The sequence below is a fragment of the Cervus canadensis genome, chromosome 9 (assembly GCF_019320065.1).
Source record: "Cervus canadensis isolate Bull #8, Minnesota chromosome 9, ASM1932006v1, whole genome shotgun sequence".
Taxonomy (NCBI): domain Eukaryota; kingdom Metazoa; phylum Chordata; class Mammalia; order Artiodactyla; family Cervidae; genus Cervus; species Cervus canadensis.
Genome location: NC_057394.1, coordinates 80,171,886 through 80,197,985, shown reverse-complemented (window position 1 = coordinate 80,197,985; position 26,100 = coordinate 80,171,886). Strand labels below are relative to the sequence as shown.

Below are 26,100 nucleotides of genomic sequence, written 5' to 3'. Positions count from 1 at the left end.
ACGTGATTTTAACCACGTTTAGGAAGGAGGCACTGCCCCGGAGATTGCGGAGGGAAGTTGTGCAGGAAATTAATTCATAAAGAAGGCAAACCCAAAATGTAATAGTAAGAACTGGATAGTTTGGATCATGCAAGGTTAGTACTCTGCAAAGGGTGGTGGCAGATGGAAAATACATATAAGCAGTGCTTAGGGGTCCATGCAAGACCCATGACTCGCGGGCACCTTTTGCTGGGGTAGGACGAAACCCTGACCCCTTCTTTCCTCGCCTCCGCTCCTCCCCCGGAGCGGTAGGGGAGCGGACAGCCTAGAGGGCTCCCCGGAGCATGCGCAACTGCCGGCCTGCGCGGGGCCTCTCGGAGCATGCGCGAGCGCGAGCCCGCGCGGAACCTCTCGGAGCATGCGCAAACGCAGGCGCGCGCGGGGTCTCTCGGAGCATGCGCGAGCGCCGCGCCAGGGCTCCAACCCTGCCCTTCAGAGGTCACGCTCCCGGAAGTGCCCTGGGCCCACGCGTTGGGTCAGGGGGAGCGGTAGGTGGTCAGCGGTTCCGCGGCACGTGGCCCAGCACGTGGCCGAGCGCTTGGCCCAGGGCAACCTGGAGCCGCCGGCCTCGGTGGCCGAGGCGGTGTCGTCCCTGACTATCGCCGATGCATTCGTTGCAGCCGGCGAGGGCGGCGCCCCGCCGCTCCCTCGGAGGTTCATCTGCTCCTTCCCCAACTGCAGCGCCGCTTACAATAAGGCCTGGAAGCTGGACGCGCACCTGTGCCGGCACACAGGGGAGGTAACCGGGCCGCGGCCGTCGGGGGCGTGGCGTGTGGGCCTGCGACCTGGGTTCGCCAAGGCCGCCCCCCACGCCTTAGGTCAGGGGAGGACGGAGGACGCAGACAGGTCGTTCTAGGACCGAGAGATACCCTGGTCGTGGGTTCAGGGCTCAACAAGCAACGTTTTAATCTTTGATCTTGAGTGATGGCCAGCCACCGCCTCCCCAGAACTTGTAAATACTTTCAAGGTTGGAATATCCCCTCCTACCCTCACCCCTCTGGTGGCTCAGACGATCAAAAATCCGCCTGCAATGCAGGAGACCCGGGTTCAATCCCTAGATCGGGAAGATCCTCTGGAGGAGGGCATGGCAACCCACTCCAGTATTCTTGCCTGGAGAATCCCTTGGACAGAGAAGCCTTGGTGGGCTACAGTCCATGGGGTCGCAAAGAGTCGGACACGACTGAGTCCTCTGACACTTAACTTTTTTCACTTTTCACCTCCCCACCCCCACCCCAATTGGCCTTCAAAGGCCCCGCCTCCTGGGACCGGAATGGCGGGAGAACTTCTGAGTCCTAAAGGTCTGCAAGCAGCCTGTGTTCATTCATTCGTAGTTCTGCACCATTCTAGCCCGGAGAGCTGCATGCCCGACAGTCCTGGCTTCTGGTGTCACGGACCTTACGGTTTCATCCGGACAGACCTTGGGATAAGTAGGAATGCAGCACAGTGAAGAGAGGGGTGCTGGAAGGCGGTGGTGCGGAAAGCCCTCTCTCTTAACCTGAGTGAGAAGGAAAGGTTTCCGCCCTGCAGACATTTGAGGGAAAAACGGGGCAGGCAGAACTGCCAAAGGAGCGTGTGGTCCTGGGGGCAGACTCCAGGCAGTGTGGTTGGGTGGGGGCACCATCCAAGGGGAGCCTGAGGGGCAGGCCAGGAGGGTCATTTGCAGACCAGGGTACAGATGGCTTTAGAGCCTGGGTTTTGTTTTGTGGGCTGTAGGAAGCTTTGGGAGGTCACAGATGAGGAAAGGACATCTCATGGAGGCCTGGGAATCAGTCGGTTTCCTGGGTTTTGGGCAGAGTCCAGCCTCTCACAGCCTCAGCTGGAGGCCCTTAACCAGGGCCCAGCCACTCCTGCCTCTTCTTCTAGCACCTCCCTAACTTACAGGCCACTCCTCTCTGTGTCCTCACACTCAGATCCTCTTACCCCTTACAGCATTTGAAGGCTGACCATCCCTCCCTGGGGCCTTCTCCAGCTCACTGACCCTGGCCCCTCTCCCACCCCCCTCTCTCATACCCTGTGACTGGCTTCACTTATGACATCTTTTATGCTCTGCCTCCCTATCCTTCCGGCCAGTTCTACCATCCCCGCCCCAATTCTAGGCTCTGTTACCAGGAGGCCAGATTAGTGCTTACCTTTCCTTTTAGACTCCTGGACTGTGTTTAGGATATTGGCACTCCCAGCTTCCTTCACGCTGGCTGGAAGACTTGGAGCCATGTCATTCCACCTCCCACACGTCAGTTCAACAAGCGTTTTTCGCGTCTCCTCCGTGCCGGGCTGTGCAGACTCCTGTGTGCGGAACCTGCCTGGCAGCGCAGTTCTTGTCTTCCTGTCCACCTGCTTTGCTACCAGTGCTGTCATCTGAGACCTCGGTGCCTCCTTCCTGGATGGTCGTGGGGCACGTTTTCCATAGTTCAATACACTAAACTGGTTATGTGGGGGACACGTTTTGGCTTTTCCTGTGGGGGTCCCTTCCTCCCAGCTCCTGGGTCCTGAGAGGTGGTTACACGCTGGGCCGTGAGCTTTTCCGGGTGTGACACAGTCCTCCGTAGCTGTGCCAGGCATTCCCCGAGCAGATGGTGGGCTTGTCCAAGACGACACAGAGCCCTGGACTCTGAGCAGATGAGAGGGTGCTGGGGAGAGAAGGCAGGACCAGTGGACATGGACTGTGCTGACAGCAGCCAGGAAGCCTCTGAGGGGGCCGCTGAAGCTCAGGGTAGGTCGGGAGGAGCGTCACAATGCTGTAGTGTTACTGTGGAGGCGCCCGCCTTTCTCGTACGTTGCTACTCCTAGGTCAGAATCTGCTACAGCAGCTTTGTGAGAAGCTGCGGCAGTTTGGTCATGTAACCCCAGGCGGGAGAACCTTCCCCGGCCTCCTGGAGCAGGTGCTCAGCACATACTGGGTGGAAACCACCTCTGCAGACAGTCGACAGTGATGTGCTTTGCCCACCACACAGATTAAGGCTTTAAGTAACAGCAGGGTTACTGACTGGGACAGGACTGACATGCTTTTTCTTTCCTTCCTGCTAGAGACCATTTGTTTGTGACCACGAAGGGTGTGGCAAGGCCTTCGTCAGGGACTACCATCTCAGCCGCCACGCCCTGATTCACACCGGGGAAAAGCCCTTTGTGTAAGTGGGGAACTGTCTTTGGGCCTTTGAAGTGGGTCGTGTTTGGCACAGAAAACTGATCGATGACTCATGAGATCAGGAATGCGGGGCTTCTGCATCTCCTCAGAGGAGACTCGGCTTGGAACATGTCGCGGAGGGTCGGGGTTTTGTGTGTCATCGTGTGTGACAGCTTCTGGGCTGGGTTCATCCGAAGGTCTCTTGAGTTTGATCCTCTTAAATGCTTCCCTGGCAGATTGAGGGCTCTGCGTCCTCAGGGCCTTTACGAACCAATCAGTGGCTGGGATAATAGACATAAGCATGAGAAAGTAGAACTGTAACAGTTTATCTTCTGTTTCTTTCAAAGAAGCCCCTGCTCCCCCACCATGCCAGTATTTCATTCTACTCAGGGTTACTTCTGATCTCTGAAAGGGTGGATATACTGTTTTTCTTTTAAATCAGCTACTTTAAAGCAGTGGATCTAAAATTTGGAATGCCTCAGAATCACCTGGAAGGCTTGTTAAAAAGATGGAACAAGCCTGCCTGCTCATCAGGAAGGACCAGTTAAAGTATACGTATATCTATATGGTGGAATACTATACAGCTGTAAAAAGGAAGGCAGGCATTCCCTGTGAAACTTGTAAGAAAATCTTCAGGGCTTATTAATAGAAAAACCAAGGTTCAGAAGAGGGTGTTTATCAGGCTACCTTTTTGTATGTTAAAAAGAACCCGGAGGGTAAATAGGAAGACCTCTATTTGTATTTGCTTCTGTTTATATAAAGAAATCCTAAAAGTTATAGAACAAAACTTGAGATATTCTTGCCTGTCTTGGGAGAAGTGGGAAGCCTGGGTGGGTAGGAGGCAGGGTAAGAAGATTCATGCATTTGTGTCCCTTTTCATGCTTTTTGGTTTTTACTTACTAGTGAAATGATGGCTAAGATTAGGGCTTGTAAAGGAAGCCATGCTTCATCCGTCAGGTTTATGAAAAGTCATCACAATAAGAGCACATATTTTAAAAAAACTTCACAGAGAATCTAGATAATTCAGGGTCAAGATATAGAAACACTCATTAAGCAGACCTGTCCCAAGTTGGTGAGATGCTAGAGGGCAGAATAGTTATGGTTCCACTCCAAGTGTCTGTTTTTTGCCTCTAATGATAAGCTGAAACCAGTTGTTTTTGAGGTCTTTTTAGAAGTGCAGTTTGTAGAGATATTTCAAGCAAAATTAAAGTGATCAAATTCTAAATTGAGAACAGTTTCAATGTGATTTAAGTCTAAGAGGCTGGGGGCTTTCGGATCTAGTGTTTCCACCTCGCCTCTGCCCACTGGACAACGTCTGTTGCACTGTGCTTAATTTCAGAAGCCTTACATGAAAATGCATTTCGTTACATAAAATCAAACTGAGATGCCTACATGGTATGGCTTAACACGTCAGAATTTGTTAAAGAATATTTTATACTATATTTCAGAGTAGATAGCTTTTATAAAGTGGGAGGAGGTAAACATCTTAAAATTTCTCTTCCTTCGGTTTGTTAATATTTTGGTTTATACAATTTCATAACAGTTGTACAGCTAGTGGCTGTGATCAGAAATTCAACACAAAATCAAACTTGAAGAAACATTTTGAACGCAAACATGAAAACCAGCAAAAACAATATGCAGTAAGTATGAATGATTTTATATGCTCAAATTCTCTAAATTTTATGTTTACTGCCTGTGTACCTAAAATGTTCATCAAATAAATTTTGTCTGTCAAATAATCTGAATTTAGTTTGACACTAGCTATAATAATAATAATATCATAATGTTGGTATTGGTATCATTTTGTAAGCAAATATTTTTTGCTAATTGTATTATTGGTAGACTTTACCAAATGAAACATTTTTTTGCTGTTTCAAACGTGCTACTCTTTGAAGCTTCTTGAATTTTATAGTAACTAAATGGGTGAAAGAAGCAAGAATATAACTTCTGCAGTATTTTTATCTTGAAAGGATTCTGTTATGAACTGTTCTTTGATTTTTTTTCCAAGACTAACAAACCTTTACTAAACAGTGCAGTTTTGAAGGGTGTAAGAAGACCTTTAGGAAACATCAGCAGCTGAAAACCCACCAATGCCAGCACACCAACGAGCCACTCTTCAAGTAGGTACTCCACATGGGTGAAAACCTTCAGGCTCAAGCAGAGATAAGGTTAAAATGCACAGGTGGCGTGCACATGCTCGGAAACAATTTCTTAATCAGCGTTTTCCTGTTGAGTTGTACAGTCTATGCCCACTTATATATTGGGGCATTTCAGAATAGGCTTTTGTTTCTTCAAAAGAAAGAGTAATGTGTTTCAGAATTATTTGTGAGATTAGTACAGTTGTGGTTAAGCTTAACTATCTATATAGAGCCTGTTGAATAATACGAAATGTCCTTATGAGGATGCTGAGTATTCCTTTCCTGTAGAACAAAGGTAACTGAGCTTAGCCTGCATCAGAAGGGGTTTCAGGAGGAAGAGGAAGAGGGGACTGGACACGTTGGCAGAGACTTGCAGAGGGCACCTGCTGACGGCTGCCCTGCAGAGCCCCGGCTGACAGCCGTCTGCGAGCTGAGCTGAGCTGCCTGCGCCTGTCTCTCAGCTCACGCGTCCTGGGCCTGGGATTTGTGGCAGCAACAGTGCCTGTCCCCGCTTGCAGCCCTGCTGCCTCTTCGTGCCGCTGGTGGCCGGAGTGCAGAGTGGCACGTGCTTTTTATGGCTCCCCAGAGGCAGTGCATCTGCTGCCCTGTTTTCTTTTCGCACCATCCCGTGGCAGCATCATTAAGGAAACCAGACACAAACGATTCAGGATGGCTTGGGTATTCTGTGGCCATGGAAATGAGGTGTATTGTCCAAAGTACAAAGATGGAAACAGTGTTTAATTTGATCACATAAGCATTAAAAAAAAAAAAAAAAAGACTTTTTTTTCTTGGTTTACTCTGCCCAAGGCTGGTCAAGTAACTTTCATCTCACCTGCAACTAGGTCTGAATTTGAAGTCCCAGTTTTATGACTGCTTTGGTTGTAGGAGAGGGGCTTCCCTGAGAGGGGCTCAGACGATGAAGAATCTGCCTGCAATGCAGGAGACCTGGGTTCGATCCCTGGGTCGGAAAGATCCCTCTGGAGAAAGCAATGGCGACCCACTCCAGTATTCTTGCTTGGAGAATCCCATGGACAAAGGAGCCTGGTGGGCTACAGTCCATGGGGTCACAAAGGGTCAAACACAACTGAGTGACTAACGCTTTTCCTTTAGTTGTGGCAGGGTGAGGACAGCATACTGTTTATCTTAGTACAGTTAGTCAGTTAGTTCTCTCTGACGGGGTCGATCGGCTGACACTCATGTGTTGTTAATGCAGGTGTGCCCACGAGGGATGTGGAAAACACTTTGCCTCCCCCAGCAGCCTGAAGCGGCACGGGAAGGTCCACGAGGGTAGGTCCCGGTGCCCACCCTGACGGGCACAACAGCCGTAGTTTGTGTAATACTCTGATCTAGCTTGTTTTTGATAATAATCATTTTCTTTTCAGTCTAATTTGATTGTTATTTATACTGAATATTCACAAAGACAACATACCAATCTGTTTATTTTTTTAATAGGCTATATATGTCAAAAAGAATGTTCTTTTGTGGCAAAAACATGGACAGAGCTTCTAAAACACATGAGAGAAACCCATAAAGGTAAGGCCAGCATGGAGGACATGATAGAAATATAGTATCTGCCCCTGTAGAACTAACTGAGTGCTTTTAGAGGGTGAACTATTACACATGCTCGGGAAAGTAATAGATTATTATCTATTACTCTCTGTAATATGTCTTGTTAAGCGCTGGGTCCCTCGGTGTTGGACGCGTGAGCAGAGAGACCCGTGGCCCCAGGTTTGGGAGGAGCTGGGCCGGGTCTCCAGGCCTGTGCTCACCTGGCATCTTAAAGGCTCCAGCGGGGGAGGCACGTGGGGAGGCCCTGGCTGGAGTCTGCCAGGAAGTGTGCCCTCTGTGCCCGAGGACAAGGGAGCACAAGGGTCTGTGTAACTTGCTCCCCTGCCCGCAGCCCCGTGCAGAGAAGCCCTGTGCTTAACAGAGGGCCGGGGGACCATGTATCACATAGGAATTTAGGAGAGCTAAGGCAGACCTGTACAATGTCACGAACCTCCGTCCATGGTTCATCAGGTTCTCTGTCTATCAGATCTAGTCCCTTAAATCTATTTCTCACTTCCACTGTATAATCATAAGGGATTTGATTTAGGTCATACCTGAATGGTGTAGTGTTTTTCCCTACTTTCTTCGATTTAAGTCTGAATTTGGCAATAAGGAGTTCATGATCTGAGCCACAGTCAGCTCCTGGTCTTGTTTTTGCTGACTGTTTAGAGCTTCTCCATCTTTGGCTGCAAAGAATATAATCAGTCTGATTTCGGTGATGTCCATGTGTAGAGTCTTCTCTTGTGTTGTTGGAAGAGGGTGTTTGCTATAACCAGTGAGTTCTCTTGGCAAAACTCTATTAGCCTTTGCTCTGCTTCATTCTGTACTCCAAGGCCAAATTTGCCTGTTACTCCAGGTGTTTCTTGACTTCCTACTTTTGCATTCGTCCCCTATAATGAAAAGGACATCCTTTTTGGGTGTTAGTTCTAAAAGGTCTTGTAGGTCTTCATAGAACCTTTCAACTTCAGCTTCTTCAGCATTACTGGTTGGGGCATAGGCTTGGATTACCGTGATATTGAATGGTTTGCCTTGGAAACAAACAGAGATCATTCTGTCGTTTTTGCAATTGCATTCAAGTACTGCATTTTGGACTCTTTTGTTGACCATGATGGCTACTCCATTTCTTCTAAGGGATTCCTGCCCACGGTGGTAGATACAATGGTCATCTAAGTGTACAAATAGCTATGAAAAGAAGAAAAGCGAAAAGCAAAGGAGAAAAGGAAAGATATTCCCATTTGAATGCAGAGTTCCAAAGAATAGCAAGGAGAGAGAAGAAAGCCTTCCTCAGTGATCAGTGCAAAGACATAGAGAAAAACAACAGAATGGGAAAGTCTAGAGATCTCTTCAAGAAAATTAGAGATACCAAGGGAACATTTCATGCAAAGATGGGTTCAATAAAGGACAGAAATGGTAGGGACCTAACAGAAACAGAAGATATTGAGAAGAGGTGGCAAGAATACACAGAAGAACTATACAAAAAAGATCTTCACAACCCAGATAACCACGATGGTGTGATTACTCACCTAGAGCCAGACATCCTGGAATGTGAAGTCAAGTGGGCCTTAGAAAGCATCACTATGAACAAAGCTAGTGGAGGTGATGGAATTCCAGTTGAGCTATTTCAAATCCTGAAAGACGATGCTGTGAAAGGGCTGCACTCAATATGCCAGCAAATTTGGAAAACTCTGCAGTGGCCACAGGACTGGAAAAGGTCAGTTTTCATTCCAGTCCCAAAGAAAGGCAATCCCAAAGAATACTCAAACTACCACACAATTGCACTCGTCTCACACGCTAGTAAAGCTCAAAATTCTCCAAGCCAGGCTTCAACAGTACATGAACTGTGAACTTCCAGGTGTTCAAGCTGGATTTAGAAAAGGCAGAGAAACCAGAGATCAAACTGCTAACATCTGCTGGATCATTGAAAAAGCAACAGTTTCAGAAAAACATCTACTTTTGCTTTATTGACTACGCCAAAGCCTTTGACTGTGTGGATCACAATAAACTGTGGAAAATTCTGAAAGATAAGGGAATACCAGACCACCTGACCTGACTTTTGAGAAACCTATATGCAGGTCAGGAAGCAACAGTTAGAACTGGACATGGAACAACAGACTGGTTCCAAATCGGGAAAGGAGTATGTCAAGACTGTATATTGTCACCCTGCTTATTTAACTTATATGTAGAGTACATCATGAGAAACACTGGGCTGGAAGAAGCACAAGCTGGAATCAAGATTGCCAGGAGAAATATCAATAACCTCATATATGCAGATGACACCACCCTTATGGCAGAGAGTGAAGAGGAACTATAAAAAGCCTCTTGATGAAAGTGAAAAAGGAGAGTGGAAAAGTTGGCTTAAAGCTCAACATTCAGAAAACTAAGACCATGGCATCTGGTCCCATCACTTCATGGGAAATAGATGGGGAAACAGTGTAAACAGTGGCTGACTTTATCTTTGGGGGCTCCAAAATCACTGCTGATATTGATTGCAGCCATGAAATTAAAAGACACTTACTTCTTGGAAGGAAAGTTATGACCAACCTAGATAGCATATTAAAAAGCAGAGACATTATTTTGCGAACAGAGGTCCATCTAGTCAAGGCTATGGTTTTTCCAGTGGTCATGTATGGATGTGAGAGTTGGACTGTGAAGAAAGCAGAGTGCCGAAAAATTGACGCTTTTGAACTGTGGTGTTGGAGAAGACTCTTGAGAGTCCCTTGGACTGCAAGGAGATCCAACCAGTCCCATCCTAAAGGAGATCAGTCCTGGGTGTTCATTGAAGGACTGATGATGAAGCTGAAACTCCAGTACTTTGGCCACCTCATGCGAAGAGTTGACTCATTGGAAAAGACCCTGATGCTGGGAGGGATTGGGGGCAGGAGGAGAAGGGGACGACAGAGGATGAGATGGTTGGATGGCATCACCGACTCAATAGACATGAGTTTGAGTAAACTCCGGGAGTTGTTGATAGACAGAGAGGCCTGGCATGCTACAGTTCATGGCGTTGCAGTCAGACACGACTGAGCGACTGAACTGAACTGAAGGCAGACTTTAAAGAAGCAAGCACTAGAGTTAGTTTCCTCTGCCTGACATTCTGATTGGTGTGTTGTCATCAGGTTTCTAGTGTCCAACCCATTACTTGATATATTCTATGTTAGCTTTTTCTCTATGGTTAACGCCGGGGACGCGGGCTCCCCTATCTTCTGCTCCCCCAGAGGACATAAGGTGTGGTGTGTGCCAGAAAACGTTTAAACGCAAGGAATTCCTGCGGCAGCACATGAGGACGCATGCCCCCAATCGAGATGTGTGCCGGTGTCCACGGGCAGGCTGCGGCCGCACCTACACCACCGCCTTCAACCTCCAGAGCCACATCCTCTCCTTCCACGAGGAACAGCGCCCCTTCGTGTGTGAGCATGCCGGCTGCGGCAAGACCTTTGCCATGAAGGTGAGCCCTGTCCACCCACCCACCCCGGGGGCAGGGGGCCATCCTTGGGGTCTGCATCTTTTCTGCCAGGCTCCCAGGAGATGGGGGAGCTGGAGGGCGGGGTCTGGCCCATCGCTCTAGCTCCAGCAGGAGTGGTTCTCCACCAAGCTGGGCAAACACCAGATTGGCCCCTGCCCTTGGTTCTCGAAGTCCAGCCCTCAGCATGGCTGGAACCTGCCAGAAGTGCACATCCAGGACCCGCTCCAGACCCACTGACTCGGAAGTCTGGGGGATGGGTCCACTCATTTGTGTTCATACCAACTTCCCAGGTGATTCTTAGGTGACTACATTTGAGACCCAGTAGCCGGTGGCACCATATGCGTACTGTTCATAAGAGTCTCCTGATGTCCTGGGTGTCCTTTTGAACTGCAATGGTCTGGGGATTGGGAACGGGGTGGGGTCTTAGAGCTTCGGGAAACTAGTCCAGATTTTGAGAGCAGGACCCAGCCCTGCAGACCTGTGCCCCGTTGCTGCTGTCACAGGCAGTGGCCATGAACTACAGTAGACAGTGGTGGTGAGGGTCATGGTCAGCGTCAGGGCGGAGACCAGACCTGGGCCAGGTTTTCCAGGGGTGTTGGGGGTGCTGTAGACACTGGGGCAATTAGAAGAGTCTCCCTCCTTCAGCTCGGAAGAGTCCATTCAGAACTGGCCCCCTCCCACCCCCACCCCCTCTGGAGGCGGGGAGCACACTCCTAACCTGGGTCCTCCAGGAAGGCAGGATTTCAGTGGAGGGAGCAGTGTGCTGCAGTGCTAGAGGTCGGATCGCTCCGCAGAACAGAAAGAAGGATGTTGGCTTATCTGAGTAACTCAGGGGACTTTAACAGACTCCAGAGGTGTCTCACAAATAGACTCACTGTCTCTCTCCTTCATTGCAGCAGAGCCTCAGCAGGCATGCTGTTGTGCATGACCCCAACATGAAGAAAATCAAAGTAAGTTGAGACTTAGCATGCTGTTAATTTTAAAACATTATAATTGCTTAAACCAGATGCTAAATATGCTATTTGGCATATTTTCAACTACTTATTAGTTTGTGAGTCTGTATGACTATTTAAGGCAGTTGGGTGGAGTTCACGTCCTTATTTACGACAGTTTTATTGTATGCTGCGGTAGTTGCATACCTGACAGGCATACGATTCTGATAGTTTTGGTTCTGAATTAGTCATCCCTTGGTATCCATGGGGAGTTGGCTCTGGGACCCCCCAGGATACCAGAGTCCACAGGTGCTTGAGTATATGTGGATTTTCGACTGTGTTGGTGTCCATGTGCCTAACCCCCCTGCCCTCCTACCCCTGAGTTCCAGGGTCATCTGTATTTGCATGTAACCTCTGCACATCCTCCTATGTACCATGAATTATCTCTACGTTACTTATGATACCTAATACAATGGAAATGCTGTGTAAATTGTTGTTAGCACATGGCAATTCAAACTTTGTCTTTTGGAACTTTCTGGATTTTTCCTTTTTTAAAAACACTTTGGATGGGCTGTTGGTTGACCCAGCTGCAGAACCTGCAGACACGAGGCCTGACTGGCTCTGTCTTCCTTATTCCCCAAGGTGAGGCCGTCTCGTGGGAAGCGGAGCCTGGCCTCCCGGCTCAGTGGGTACCTCCCTCCTAAGAGGACACAGGACCAGGCCGTGCCTTTGCCCAGGAATGGGGAGCCGCTGAGCTGCATGGAAGGCCACGCACACTCCACGTTGCCATGCTGACCGCAGCTGCACATCCACTTGGACTGTGTGGAGGACCACAGACCAGCCACTGCAGTTCTCTCTCCTGGAAGCATGTGTTTATTAAAGTCACTGGGGCAGGACACCAGATGCTCCATCCTTCCTGTCTCCCCTGTTCAGAGCGTCTCCTCTCGGGGTGCCCGGAGTTGCTCTCCACGCAGCCTCCTCCTTTTTGCTCAAGGGACGAAGAACACACATCACAGCCTTGCCTCCTCTGATGGGCTGTGGCCGGGATGAGAAGGTTGCAATTCCAGACATGGTCTGGACGATTCGATTACATATCTCCTCCTAGAAAAGGAAACAAAAGGCTAGTGTAAAACCAGCACCTCTGATTCTTGCCAGTGTTCATGCTTATCTGATACCCATAAAAGCCAGCATTCTTGAATTGCTATATAAGGGATTTGCTAAGTCAAATCATATAGACCTGGTTAAGCTGATCGAAACCTGTATAATAACCAGGTGGTTATACAAACTCCATGTAACTAGTCCAACGCGCTAAAGGCTTGATAGCTTTGAATCCCCCATCATGACACTGAGAGGCTATGTTTGGCCCAGACCACCCTCTCACAAAAAGTGCAAAGCAGTGGGTTTGGGCACTGGCAGGGTGCCCTTATCCCCCCAGATTGTCAGCTCCATGCTGTTCCCAGCTGTCCTTCACACAGTCATTGAGGTGGTTAGAAAAAGACAGACACATGGTTCTAGAGATTCTGGGTGGGCTGGACTGGGCCCAGGGCCTGGGTCATTCTAGCCTGGAGCTAAGGCTGAAAACCACTGGAGTAAATGCTGCCTTTATCTGCTGCTAAGCTATGTAACTCCAAAAGCGAAATCCACAGATCCTCCACAGACTTACCCTGGGACTGTAAACTAACACTTAAGTTTGACTTGAATGCTTCTCATAGGCATTTATAAAGAGGAATTGGACTTAGAAAGATGAACCCATTACGGTCTCTAGTCTTCCTATGTAAATGTTGGACCCTCTACAGTTTGTGAAGTAGAATAGTATACAGCCCTTAAGTGAGGAAGTAGTGTTCTCACATGGTGGAGTACTAAATGCTACGGTGGGAAAAAAGTGTACATTTTGCATTTTGAGAACCCAATTAGAAAGCTGCCACCAAGACTGGGCAGAATTACTACTTTTCTCTGCCTTTACGTTTTCCACAGCTGTACTTGTAAGTTCAGAAAACAAAGACAAGCAGTCGCTCAGGCCTGTCTTCACTTACCATTTTGTTCTCGGGCTCGTCTGCACTCTTTGCTTTCTTTACTGTAATCTGGACTTTGTACTTTTTTTCGATCCACTGCTGAATCTGTTTACTCTTTGTGTCCAGATCATGTTGTCCAATATTTGAAGAAAAGGTCAGCTCCTTGGTCAGGGTGGGTCCTGGGTTGAAAGAGTGAGATCTGGGGCTGGTCTGTGAGGCCTGTGTTTTATCACAAGCGCGTCCTAAGGTCTGTGCTGCTACAGGCCCTCCTGTCTGCCTGGTATTAAGTTTCACCCTCCAGTTAAATAGAGGAGACAGACACAAGGTGAAATACCACTTTTGTAGTTGCCAAGTAAGAGTACCTAAACAGGGAATGCTTCCATTTATCATTACCATTGTTTGATGAAAGAACAAAGGAATGGTCCTTTAAAGAGAACCAGGTAATCTTTTTTTTTTCTTATTTTGGGTGGTGGATAACAGGTGTTCACTGTACTTTTTCTTTATCCTTTTTTAATTTAAATAAAAATAATTTTTCTAAAAAGGAGCACCTCCTTGCTTCTCAGAGCCCCTACCAGCTGGCCAGAGTCCTCTGTCAGCCCTTCTGTCATCTCTGAACCAAGCTTTTCAGGCTGTTCACCTTTTTTTAACTGTGACACAGTTTGATGCCCTTACCACCGCAGATGGTCTCTTCTGGATATTTTTTGTTTTCTAGTCAATATCCCTGTTGCTAAATGTGGTGTCAGAGAATTGACACATTCTGACCTCTAGTGATCAGCAGTTACTAGCCATCATGAAAAACAAATGTCTTCACTTAATTCAGCTCACAGCCTCTGTAAGGTTTAAGTGACAAGTTGGTAAAACATGTTAAGTATTCCTACCCTATTGCAGTGGGCATGGGGGATGCTCTGGGGATGACTTCAGAGTTAGGAAGTGTGCTTCTCTGTAATGAACTGCCTGCCTCCCCTCAGAGATGAGGGGAGAGAAGGAGGAAGGACCAGGGCAGGCGAGAGGCCAGGACAGGACCAGGAACTCGTCCCCACCTCTCCCACACACACCTCACCCCATGCGGCACTCTGCGGTCCTGGCCCTGGGAGGCCCTGCCACGGTCAGAGGGGAAAAGAGCGCCTGTCGTTTTGGCGGTGGTCGCCTTGTCTGTCCCTCATTTTGCACAGGTGTAAAGGAAGAGATGATTGACACAGAGTAGCAAGGAGAAAAGGAACCGAAGTAAGTGGATGAAAAACACACACTGGATGCAGTAGTAAAACGGGATTCCAGTTACTCACCAGCTGTTACAGGCACCTGGCAGATGCTCGATTTAAACTGCAGATCTGCCGGCCTGAGGGAGACGGGAGCAGAGAGCAGGGTACCTACCCGGCTTGGGCGCGGCCCTCTCCGCCTCTCGGAGCTGCAGCCGCTCCTGGTGGATCTGTGCGCCCGTCAGGAGCTGATACTGTGGGGGCTCTGCGTGGGGGTCCCTCTTCACCAGCCGCAGGTCCCGCTCAGCCATGAGCCTGATCACGTTCGCCCGGTGCATGTGGCCCAGGTCGTTGCCTTGCTCGTCCAGCACGTGAATGATGCGCTCGTTGATTTTTCTCCCAACGCTACTGAAAGCCGTCTCGTTCTTTTTTTTCTTTGTCCTCTCATCCTGGGTGTCTTCAGTGCTAAAAGCTTTTGCATGAATGAGGCAGGACAGTCTTGGGGACAGCTGTGTGGGCGCCGGCCCCTGTAAAATGTATTTGCCCAAATATCTTCTAATGTAGTAATTCTCAGTCTTTATGGTTTGTGATGTTAACTTCTTGAGGAAAAGAGCAGCCATCCTATAAAGCAGGGAGAAAAGAGCATTAAAACCCAGCCGTTCATCCCCACGGGTTGGTGCTGTGGTACACAGAGGTGGCTGGTCAGAGGTGAGCGAGAGGGACGCGGTGCCTCAGGCAGCGCTTCTCGGGGATGCTCCCGGGTCTCCTGCTCGGGCGTTCCCGGGGTGTGTAAGGCTGGGACTCCCTCTGGTCCAGCTTAGATCCTCCTGGGCTGTGTATCCCAGCCCTCCTGCCCATCACCACTGCACACACCCACACACCCACTGTTGACCAGTGATATTGGGGGAAATGAACAGTAAATAGCACAGAAAGTGATGGGAGGTGCACACTCTCACTGCCCTGCCCTCAGATACCCAGGTTGATCCCTGGAACGCCATCCCTGCAGAGGTGACTGCCCGCCCAAGCCCTCCACCCAGGCAGCACCCTCGGGTCAGCATGTGCAGGACTGAGTTCCACCTGCTCTCCCACCCCCAGCTCAGGCCTCCTGTCTCTGTATCACACATGCACTTCGTGTGTGATATAGAGCTAAGTGATCCCCAAACAGCTAAGTGATCCTTGGCCCTTCTTTTTCTCTTAGCCGTTCATCAGCAGATCCCCTTGTTCCACCTCTAAAAGCCACCAGGACCCAACCACTCCCCATCCCCTCCCTTGCCATCACCCTCTCCCGAATGCCATGATCACCTCTCACTTGGGTCAGGTCCCAGCCTCCTGACTGCCTCCTGCAGCTGCCCTTGCCCCTGATGACCCATCACCCACACTTAAAGCACGGACGTCAGACCATGGCCCCCCTGTGCTCATAACCCTCCGGGGCCCCCGCCTCACTCCAGAGCCCTCCCCCACCCACCCCACTCCGCCCACAGCACCCAGCCCACCTCCTCCACTCTCTTCCGAGCTTGCAGGCTCCTTGCTGTTCTTGTAAACACTGCACACACACACCCCCACCCCTGTGATCCTTTCCCTCAGATGAGGCAGCTTCATTCAATTCTCAGTGACACCCTGCCTGTCCACGCTGTAAATGACACACCCCATCCTTGCAAACCCATCACTTTGCCCTTTAAAAGCATTCACTGATGACATCTGCACACACTGTTCGTGATCTTCCCTCAGTAGCATGTAAGCTTCGTGAGAAAACATGTCTGGGTTAGGAGTGTGGCAAGGAACCAACTAGGTTCTAACCCGGCGCCTAGAGTCTGCCCCAGTATATGCTGCATCCTCAGTATCCTCATGGGGCCGATTCCAGGGCCCCCAGAGACACCCAAATCCAGGGATGCTCGAGTCCTGCATGTAAAACGCTGTGTGTTTGCATGTAACCTGTGTACATCCTCCCACATACCACATCGTCTCTAGGTTACTTAAAAAACCTAACAGTGGAAATGATATGTCAATAGCTGCCTGGCATAGCAAATCAGTCTTGCTTTTTGGAACTTTCTGGAGTTTTTTTTCCTTGAGTATTTTTAGTCATGGCTGGTTGCATCCGTGGATGCAGAACTGGTGGATACGGAGGACCAGCCATATGTGCTCAATGAACATGTTGAGTCAAAGGAGGCGGTCAGGAGGAAGGCGGTGTCTGCAGGCATTTATCCCGGGCCTTCAGGTGCATCACCCCACCCGCCACACAGAAGGCTGGTGAGTGCGGTATCTGTCCATTCTAGAAATACTCAACTTTCCTCCTTATATCTTCTTCCTTTATTCAAAACCTAGGGTCTTCTTTCCCAGGGGTATTTGATCATATCACTGTGTCAACTTCTGGCGATTTTCTATAGTACCATGAGAAAATATTGTCAGATTTATGAATAAACCTTAAATAAAATGACCCATGCTTTACCAAAGAAGAAAACAGTTCCTAGCTGGCATTTCAAATGTCTACCACCCTCCACGAGATCTGTGATGTTTCATCCGCAGTGAATGAGGCACCTGGAGTCATGCAGAAGGACCCCACCTGCAGATGCTGCAGAGGCCCCAGGATTGGACTGAAACTGGGTTTAAATAGCTGAGCCACATCAAAAAGTCTACAAACAATAAATGCTGGAGAGGGGGTGGAGAAAAGGCAACCCTCTTACACTATTGGTGGGAATGCAAACTGGTACAGCCACTATGGAGAACAGTGTGGAGATTCCTTAAAAAACTGGAAATAGAACTGCCAAACGACCCATCAATCCCACCACTGGGCATACACACCGAGGAAACCAGAACTGAAAGAGACACGTGTACCCCAGTGTTCATCGCAGCACTGTTTACAATAGCTAGGGCATGGAAGCAACCTAGATGTCCATTGGCAGATGAATGGATAAGAAAGCTGTGGTACATATACACAATGGAATATTACTCAGCCATTAAAAAGAATGCATTTGAATCAGTTCTAATGAGGTGGATGAAACTGGAGCCTGTTATACAGAGTGAATGAAGAAAATCAGAAAGAAAAACACCAATAGAGTGTATTAATGCGTATATATGGAATTTAGAAAGATGGTAACAATGACCCTATATACGAGACAGCAAAAGAAACACAGATATAAAGAACAGACTTTTGGACTTTGTGGGAGAAGGCAAGGGTGAGATGATTTGAGACAATAGCATTGAAACGTATATTACCATATGTGAAACAGATCACCAGTCCAAGTTCAATGCATGAAGAAGCCACTCAAAGCTGGTGCACTGGGACAACCCAGAGGGATGGGATGGGGAGGGAGGTGGGGAGGGGGCACTCAGGACGGCAGGACACATGTACACCCGTGGCCGACTCGTGTTGATGTATGGCAAAAACCACTACAATATTGTAAAGTAATTAGCCTCCAATTAAAATAAATTTTTAAAAAATTAAAATAACTAATCATAAAATACCATTAAATACATATCACTTTGAAAAATTAAAATAAATCAATAGCTGAGCTACTTACTGCTCAAAGAGCAAACAATCAGACACTTATTCATGGAGAAAGCCCCCAAAGCAAAAAAAGCAGAAAAAGTCTGAAGACGCTGGAGAAAACTTCTGTTTATCATGAAAAAGTGCACGTGCCCTGTGTGATGAATCAGCAATCCATTACATAGAACAAGGGAGCAAATAAATTAGGCACAGGAAAAAGATGGAATTTAAGAAGAACCCTGAAGTTTTCCTAAGGTTGAAGACACAGTGATTTTCTTTCCCCTATTCTTCCTAATTATCATTCTCTAATTTTTATAAGGAGGAAGTATTTTTTATACTAATAAATAATCTATGTATTTACAAAATAAAAACTGTTTCTGAAAGATAACAGTTTTTTACAAAAGCTTTAAAAACACTTTCCAAAAAGAGGAAAAGGTAAATAGTAGAAAAATACTATTTACCTTTTTTTTTAAAGCGTCTTTACTGTTATTCAAATTTTAAAAGGGTTTAAACCTTCTTGACTTACACAGCAGTTATGCGTCAATACTAGCTGAATTTTGACTTTAGATCAGCAAAGTTGAAGATATACATATTTCTTCAAAATAAACTTTACATAGATAAACATATAAATACAGAGTTGGGGGGAAAAAACCTGTGATATTAAATCTGAGAGACAAATAACAAATTCAAGTCATTGAGAAACTTTTTATCAGGAAAATTCTCAAACATGTACAGAAGAAAGAGGAAAAGGAAGCCCGAAGCATCCATCACTCAGCTCCCTGACCCGCAGCACGTCAGCCAACGTGCTTCCTCTCCACCAACAACTGCTCCCCGGACCCCAATATTCAGGAACGACTTCACAGTAAATCCCGTCTCATCAGCAGACAGTTGAGTACATCACCTCTAAGAGCTGAGGACTCTTTTATCTTCTGAACAACCACAGTAGCACATCCCAACTAATAATCATTCCTCTACATCATCAAATATCCAGGCTTCAGACGTCCCTGGTAGTTATCATTCTGTTTATGTTTCATTTACAATTTGATTGCATGAAGAGACTCTCACTGGCCAAATGTATAATCATTTACACAGCAGTGACTGAAATTCATTTCAACACACCAACCATGCAAAAATCCATGAAAAAGACAGTTAGCCACAACTCTATGTGACTAATACCCTGGCTACTTACTTTGGAAATTGGTCATTAAAGAAAAAGAACTAAGTATTTATCCTACCTTTTAGGGAGAACTATAATCATCCCCAGTCAATGAAGAAAAGTGTTCTTTAGAGGGGAATGCCAGCTAATACCTGGAGAAGAAAAATAAAAGTTAACTGAAAACCACCATTTTCCCATCTCCAATCAGACCACCGATTCAGGCTTGTTGTTCAGTCTCTAAGTCGTGTCTGGCTCTTTGTTCAGGCCTAGATGGATGCAAACATCATTGGGTAAAAGGCTGATAAGGAAACAAGGAGTTCATGGGGTACCAAAGGGTGACCCAAGGAATACTTCCAAATAGAAGCAGGAAACACATGCTCCCACTGTCACCCCATAATGGGTCAGACTCAGCACTCTGACACCCTAATACTCGTCTTTTTGTGGGACGGGTGATCCTTCTGTGAAACGGGACTGCCGAAAAGGCTGAACGCGAACAGCGTCAAGCCTCTAGACTGAGCTCCTGGTTTTCAAGGATACAAGGGCCAGACTCTGAGAGGAACAAATCAGATGACACAACAAGGAAACCACTGACAAATCCAGACTATGGGACAAGACTGGTGGGTTCAAGCCTTACAAAAAAATCAGTGTCACTGGGAACTTGAATTAAAAGACTAAGGAGACATAAAATTCAATGTTTAAAAGAGAAGCAATTAAAAAGACATGTGGGGATAAGGGAGGAAGAACTGCATATGGCCTAGATTCATGATGGATTAGACTCTATCAGAAAAGTACTGTTTTCTCAGCCATGAAAATGGGAATCTTAGGGAGTGAGTCATGACGTCTGCTTACTTACTCTGAAATGGTTCAGCAGCAAATAAGTGTGATTATGGCAACATCTGCAGAATCTCGCTTATGCTTGTATGAGTGTTTAGTTGTTAGTCTTTCAACTTTTCTATGTTTAAATTTTTTTTTTCATAATTAAAAAGTTCATTTTAGAAAGAATCAACAACCTACAGGGAGGAAAAAATTCACTAGTCATGCCAATATGACTATTCCAGTCTGTGTAATTGTATATTTACTGTAATTTAATAAATTAGCACTCTGACTTTATGTATCCTTAACAAATATTCCTTTCATTAGCTGTAAGTCTGTGTTTAAGCAGAGCCTATGTCTAAGGAACTTTACAAACTTAATGGTCTGACTTTTTTTTTTAATGCAAATTGCCTTTCTTTCTCCATCTGGTTTTCATAAGATCAAGTCTAAAAGTGCCTTATCTAGTAAATGGTGATGATTTCAGTTTAAGGTAGAATGTGTACAATTTTCTGCTAACCAAAGTAGCTAAAAGCTAATGTGTATTTTAGAGAAGGGCTCTCAGAAGCTGGAGGCCCACCAGCATCATCTGGGGATGTTTTTTCAGAACACACAATGTGTCCATACCCCTCTCCTGTTAACAGCTCCTGGGTTAGGACCCCCAGAAAAAGATGGCATAAGAAAGTGAGTAATAAAGCATTACAGTGTAAGTGGATTCAAGTAACTTAACACTGAGATGTCTTGGGATACCCTTAACCTTCCAAGATTGATGCAAAATAGGAAGCCCATTTCTCTGATAAGATGTCTTTGTCAAAGTAATCTTGAGAAAGAAGAATGGAACTGGAGGAATCAACCTGCCTGACTTCAGACTCTACTACAAAGCCACAGTCATCAAGACAGTGTGGTACTGGCACAAAGACAGAAATATAGACCAATGGAACAGAATAGAAAGCCCAGAGATAAATCCACGAACTTATGGACACCTTATCTTTGACAAAGGAGGCAAGGATATACAATGGAAAAAAGACAACCTCTTTAACAAGTGGTGCTGGGAAAACTGGTCAACCACTTGTAAAAGAATGAAACTAGAACACTTTCTAACACCATACACAAAAATAAACTCAAAATGGATTAAAGATCTAAATGCCAGACCAGAAACTATAAAACTCCTAGAGGAGAACATAGGCAAAACACTCTCCGACATAAATCACAGCAAGATCCTCTATGACCCACCTCCCAGAATATTGGAAATAAAAGCAAAACTAAATAAATGGGATCTAATGAAACTTAAAAGCTTTTGCACTACAAAGGAAACTATAAGTAAGGTGAAAAGACAGCCCTCAGATTGGGAGAAATAATAGCAAATGAAGAAACAGACAAAGGATTAATCTCAAAAATATACAAGCAACTCCTGCACCTCAATTCCAGAAAAATAAATGACCCAATCAAAAAATGGGCCAAAGAACTAAACAGACATTTCTCCCAAGAAGACATACAGATGGCTAACAAACACATGAAAAGATGCTCAACATCACTCATTATCAGAGAAATGCAAATCAAAACCACAATGAGGTACCATTACACGCCAGTCAGGATGGCTGCTATCCAAAAGTCTACAAAGCAATAAATGCTGGAGAGGGTGTGGAGAAAAGGGAACCCTCTTACACTGTTGGTGGGAATGCAAACTAGTACAGCCACTATGGAGAACAGTGTGGAGATTTCTTAAAAACTGGAAATAGAACTGCCTCATAATGACCCAAGCAATCCCACTTCTGGGCATACACACTGAGGAAACCAGATCTGAAAGAGACACGTGCACCCCAATTTTCATCGCAGCACTGTTTATAATAGCCAGGACATGGAAGCAACCTAGATGCCCATCAGCAGATGAATGGATAAGGAAGCTGTGGTACATATACACCATGGAATATTACTCAGCCATTAAAAAGAATTCATTTGAATCAGTTCTAATGAGATGGATGAAACTGGAGCCATTATACAGAGTGAAGTAAGCCAGAAAGATAAGAACATTACAGCCATACTAACACATATATATGGAATTTAGAAATGGTGGGTACCAAAACCTATATGAAAACAGAAAAAGAGAACACAGAAATAAGAATCAGACTTTGAACTTGGTGCGATGATGGGAGAAGGTGAGGCGGATGGCGATTGTTTCAAAAGAACGCATTGTATACTATCTATGCGTAAACAGATCACACAGCCCCAGGGGGGATGCATGAGACAAGGGCTCGGGCCTGGTGCACTGGGAAGACCCAGAGGAATTGGGTGGAGAGGGAGGTGGGAGGGGGGATCGGGATGGGGAATACGTGTAAATCTATGGCTGATTCATATCAATGTATGACAAAACCCACTGAAATGTTGTGAAGTAATTAGCCTCCAACTAATAAAAAAATTAAAAAAAAAAAAAAAAAAAGATGTCTTTGTCAAACATATAACAGCCTGAATGAATCAGATCTATCAAAATGAAAATGGTTATGTTCTTATGACAATACTGGTACACATGGTCACTCACAAAACTACAGTTTCTGAGACATCCAAAAATATTTTAAGAGCCAGTTACCTTAAAGCCAGTTACTTAAAATGCATAATTTGATAGTATGAGATATCCATTTCTGATTTTGTGTTTATTCAGACCTTACTGAAATCATTCTGTGCTGTATCAGCTGCATCTACTGGTAGTTTTAATTGAGTAGCTAACTCCACATTCTAGAGAGAAACAGAAGGCTTCTTTTTTGCTGCTGTTCTTTACTTACTTGAGACAGGATCACTGAAAAACTCCACATCCTCTGAGCACCAGAGGACAGACTGACAGGCATCCCCAGGGCCTGTCTCCTATGTTTGTGGCTCCTCTTCTGCAGCTCCTGCTACTTTCTATCCTCACTCCACTTCCCGGGGCTCTTCTGCATCATCCCTGACTGTCCTAGATGATATAAGAAAAAGTTACATTATTTCAGATGTATACAACAGGGGAATTCTGGTGTTTGGTCCACATATTCCATAAGAACTGGAATGTAAACGTTAAGCCATAAAGTGGGCAGTCCTGCAATGTGTGGCACTTCCATGTGCTGTGTGTTTCAGGTGAGCTTAGGGCTGCGTCCTTCACACTGTCACATCAGTCTTCAGTTGTCTCAAAGGAATCACATTCTTTGAGGACTGTTACCAAGTCCAAGCTTATACTGCTCACCACACGACAGACCACAAAGACAGACTTTGGTGACTTTGTTGGAAAGCCAGCAGGCTGAGATGATGGACTCATGTCCCAAAGAACCAACTTCCCTGAGTTAGAATTCTGACCTATTTTATATGAAAAGGGAAGGGGGTAAAGTCCAGGTTCCAGCCAGGCTCCGGAGGGGATGTGTTAATTTCTTCCTCCTTGCAGTCATTCAGAGGTGGGACTGGACAAGGTGTTTTCTGTGAGATGAACACAGGTATTTAAGCTTCACCTGGGAGGGAGGATTCCTAAAGATGGACCACTGTGTAATTTAAGCTTGCAGGCAACATCTCTTTAATGATTAACTGGAATACAGAGGCACTTCCCTATTATAAGACTACTTTCCCAACTTTTATTATGAAAATGCTTAAATATTCAGAAAAGTTAAAATACCATACAGTCAACACCCCAATACTCATTCACCTACATTCCACTGTTGCTCTCCGTAGTGTATGTACATTTATTCTTCTTTCCATCCATTTTATTATGTTTTGATACATTTCAAAGTAAGCTGCAGACACTGCTACATTTCACCCTCAAGTACTTCAGCATGCATATCATTACCTAGAGTTCAGTATTTGTTTACAACTCTTTTCAATTTGAGACAAAATTTACAATGACATGTACAAGTCTTAAGCATATACTTTGACAACACCTCTGTAACCAAACTCCTATCAACTGACGAGATGAAAATAACTTCTATTTATTTGTTCACTCACTGCTTTTCTTTCCTACATGGCTAATGTTATATATTGATATCTGTTATTTCCTGGGAGACTGGATCAAAAGTTACATGGATTCTAGTGGACTAAATATTTATGAAATTAATTTTTCCAATTCTGATAACTTTTAAGAAGCCTCTGTCACTCCTTCCAAAGGAGTTTCACTAAGTCCTTCTGCCTGGAGGCCTGCCCCCTGCTCCATGTGCCCTGCTCTGGTAGGGGCTGAGCACCGCCAACCCCAGGCCTGCAGGTTGCTGTCTCCTGGCTCTGGTTTTGCACAAAGTATTCTCCATACCGAGATGGGCTGTTTAAGAGCTAGAATAGTGACTAAAAACACTAAAAGCCAACATAATATCTTGGCTAATTACTTAACCACATTTCTTTAACCATAAAATTTTAAATTTATTTTTTATTTTATTGAAATAAGCATCCAGAAAACATTTTTTAAAAAGCTTTTAAATCCTGAGCTCAAAACTCAATACCTAAAGATGTACTTAATCCTGTATATTATTATTCTAATCCGTCATCTCACCTTCCAGAACCCCTATCTCAGAGACCAGCATCTTTTCCAGTTCTGCTCTCCCGCACTCCCACAGCTAATCCAACACCAAGGCTCCTCAATGTTACTTCCAAACACCAGTCAAATCCACCTACTTCTCTCTATATTCATCGCCACCACCCTCCTGAGGACACCTCCCACCATCAGTCTCCTAACTAGGCTCTGGCACCTTGAACTCTGCAGTCCTCCCCTCTGCACTGCTGGTGCTGGCTCCACACGCAGTGCCCGCCCACCTTAAAAGTGCCTGCAGACTAAAGACCTACAGCTTTCAGGAGGCCAAAAGGCCACTCCCGCCTCATTCCACACCAAATTTCCTTTATGCCTAAACCACACTGGCCTTGCTGATCTTGAATGCTCTTCCCCCTTGATTTAGGGAACTCCCTTTCTGCCGAGCGCTGCCTTTCTCAGTGCATTTCTCTGATCACCTCCAAGACTAAGCCAGATCTCCCCTGAAAGCGCCCCCCCCATTTGTTTTTCGAGCTCAACGGTCAAGTATTTCCACAGTATAACCTCTCTTTCCACGATTATAATTTTGTGATTATTGCTGATTCTCTTCTTCACTAGACGGTGAGTTTTGTGAAGCAAGGAACATACGTGGCATACCCTTCCCGGAACCGCGCCTGGCACAGCGTGCTCTCGGAACTGCGGCTATTCAGTAAGAAGATGTTTTTACTTCAAGGAGCCTTATGCCGGGAAGCCCAGTAAATGATAAACGGGGGTAAAAAAAGAAACAGAAATCTCAGATGGTTCAGCGACTTTCCTCCAGCATCCCTCCTTGGACGGCCGCAAACAGCAAGGGTCTGCAAGTGTCTGCGCTGTCTCACAGGCCAGGAGGGGAGCCAAGAACCGAGGGGCGGGGCTACGCGCGCCGAACGGACCAATCAGGTGCGCTTGTGACGGCCTCGCCCACCCACCCCCCACCCCACGCCGCGGCGCGCCCGGGCAGGAGACGGGCGTAGCGACGTCCGGCATGCGTGCGTGCGCGAGTCCCCGTACGTGCGCCAAGATGGCTGGACGGAAGACGTAGGGCCCGGAAGGACGGGCGCCTGGCCTAGCCCGGGCTCTAAGACAACTTTACATCCCGTGAGTCCGCCGGCAGGTGAGCGGCACTGGCCTTCCAAGGACGACGACATGGCCGAGCGCCAGGCCGCATGCCCCGCAGGCCCGCTCCTACGACCCCGTCTTCCCGCCGCAGGTCCCCTCACTCTCTCAGCTCCCCTGGCCTTTAGCTTTACCTGTACCGAGCCGCCGATTGATGAGGTTTGGCGGCAGCAGCCCGCAAGCGGGCTCCCGGGTGAGACCCTCTTCGCCTTCCGTAGTGGGCGGGGCGTTGACTCCCGGCTTTAAAGGAGAGGCGAAATTAGGAGGAGAGCGTTTCCGGCTGGTGGCTTCAAGTCCTCCGACAGAAAAGGGCGCGCAGTGGCCGCTACCCCGGCTACCGCCGCCGGAGGTGGTGCGGCGCTTGGAGGCTCGTTTCCCCTGGATCCCTTACGTTGGCGCCGACCTCAGTGTTATCTGCGTTCCCAGTGGGCTTACAGCTTGCATACGTCTTTCTTATTTAATAAAATACTGCTTTGATAGGATGGTTAATCAGTTCAGCCCAGTCGCTCAGTCTTGTCCGACTCTTGGTGACCCCATGGACTGCAGCACACCAGGCCTCACTGTCCATCACCAACTCCGGGAGT

General features: G+C 46.8%; 2 protein-coding genes across 5 annotated transcripts; one reads left to right on the top strand and one right to left on the bottom strand.

Moving 5' to 3' along the window:
- The first annotated feature begins 396 nt into the window (after positions 1-396).
- On the top strand, positions 397-12,162 carry GTF3A (general transcription factor IIIA). Its single transcript, XM_043477834.1, has 9 exons — positions 397-778; positions 3,064-3,164; positions 4,704-4,800; positions 5,192-5,280; positions 6,512-6,585; positions 6,751-6,831; positions 10,062-10,291; positions 11,206-11,259; positions 11,884-12,162. The coding sequence occupies exons 1-9, from the start codon at positions 398-400 to the stop codon at positions 12,034-12,036; spliced, it is 1,260 nt and encodes a 419-aa protein (XP_043333769.1). The 5' UTR covers position 397; the 3' UTR covers positions 12,037-12,162.
- MTIF3 (mitochondrial translational initiation factor 3) lies at positions 11,404-25,798 on the bottom strand. 4 transcript variants are annotated; one of them, XM_043477835.1, is made up of 6 exons: positions 25,651-25,798; positions 22,677-22,843; positions 19,169-19,241; positions 14,625-15,070; positions 13,275-13,432; positions 11,404-12,342 (listed from the first exon to the last, which is right to left on the bottom strand). In XM_043477835.1, exons 3-6 carry the CDS (start codon positions 19,189-19,191, stop codon positions 12,124-12,126), a joined length of 846 nt encoding a protein of 281 aa, XP_043333770.1. In that variant the 5' UTR covers positions 19,192-19,241; positions 22,677-22,843; positions 25,651-25,798; the 3' UTR covers positions 11,404-12,123. The 4 variants fall into 4 exon arrangements, with proteins under 4 accessions (XP_043333770.1, XP_043333771.1, XP_043333772.1 ...); XM_043477836.1 differs by lacking the exon at positions 25,651-25,798 and adding an exon at positions 25,010-25,237; XM_043477837.1 differs by lacking the exon at positions 25,651-25,798 and adding an exon at positions 25,019-25,237.
- Positions 25,799-26,100: the final 302 nt, after the last annotated feature.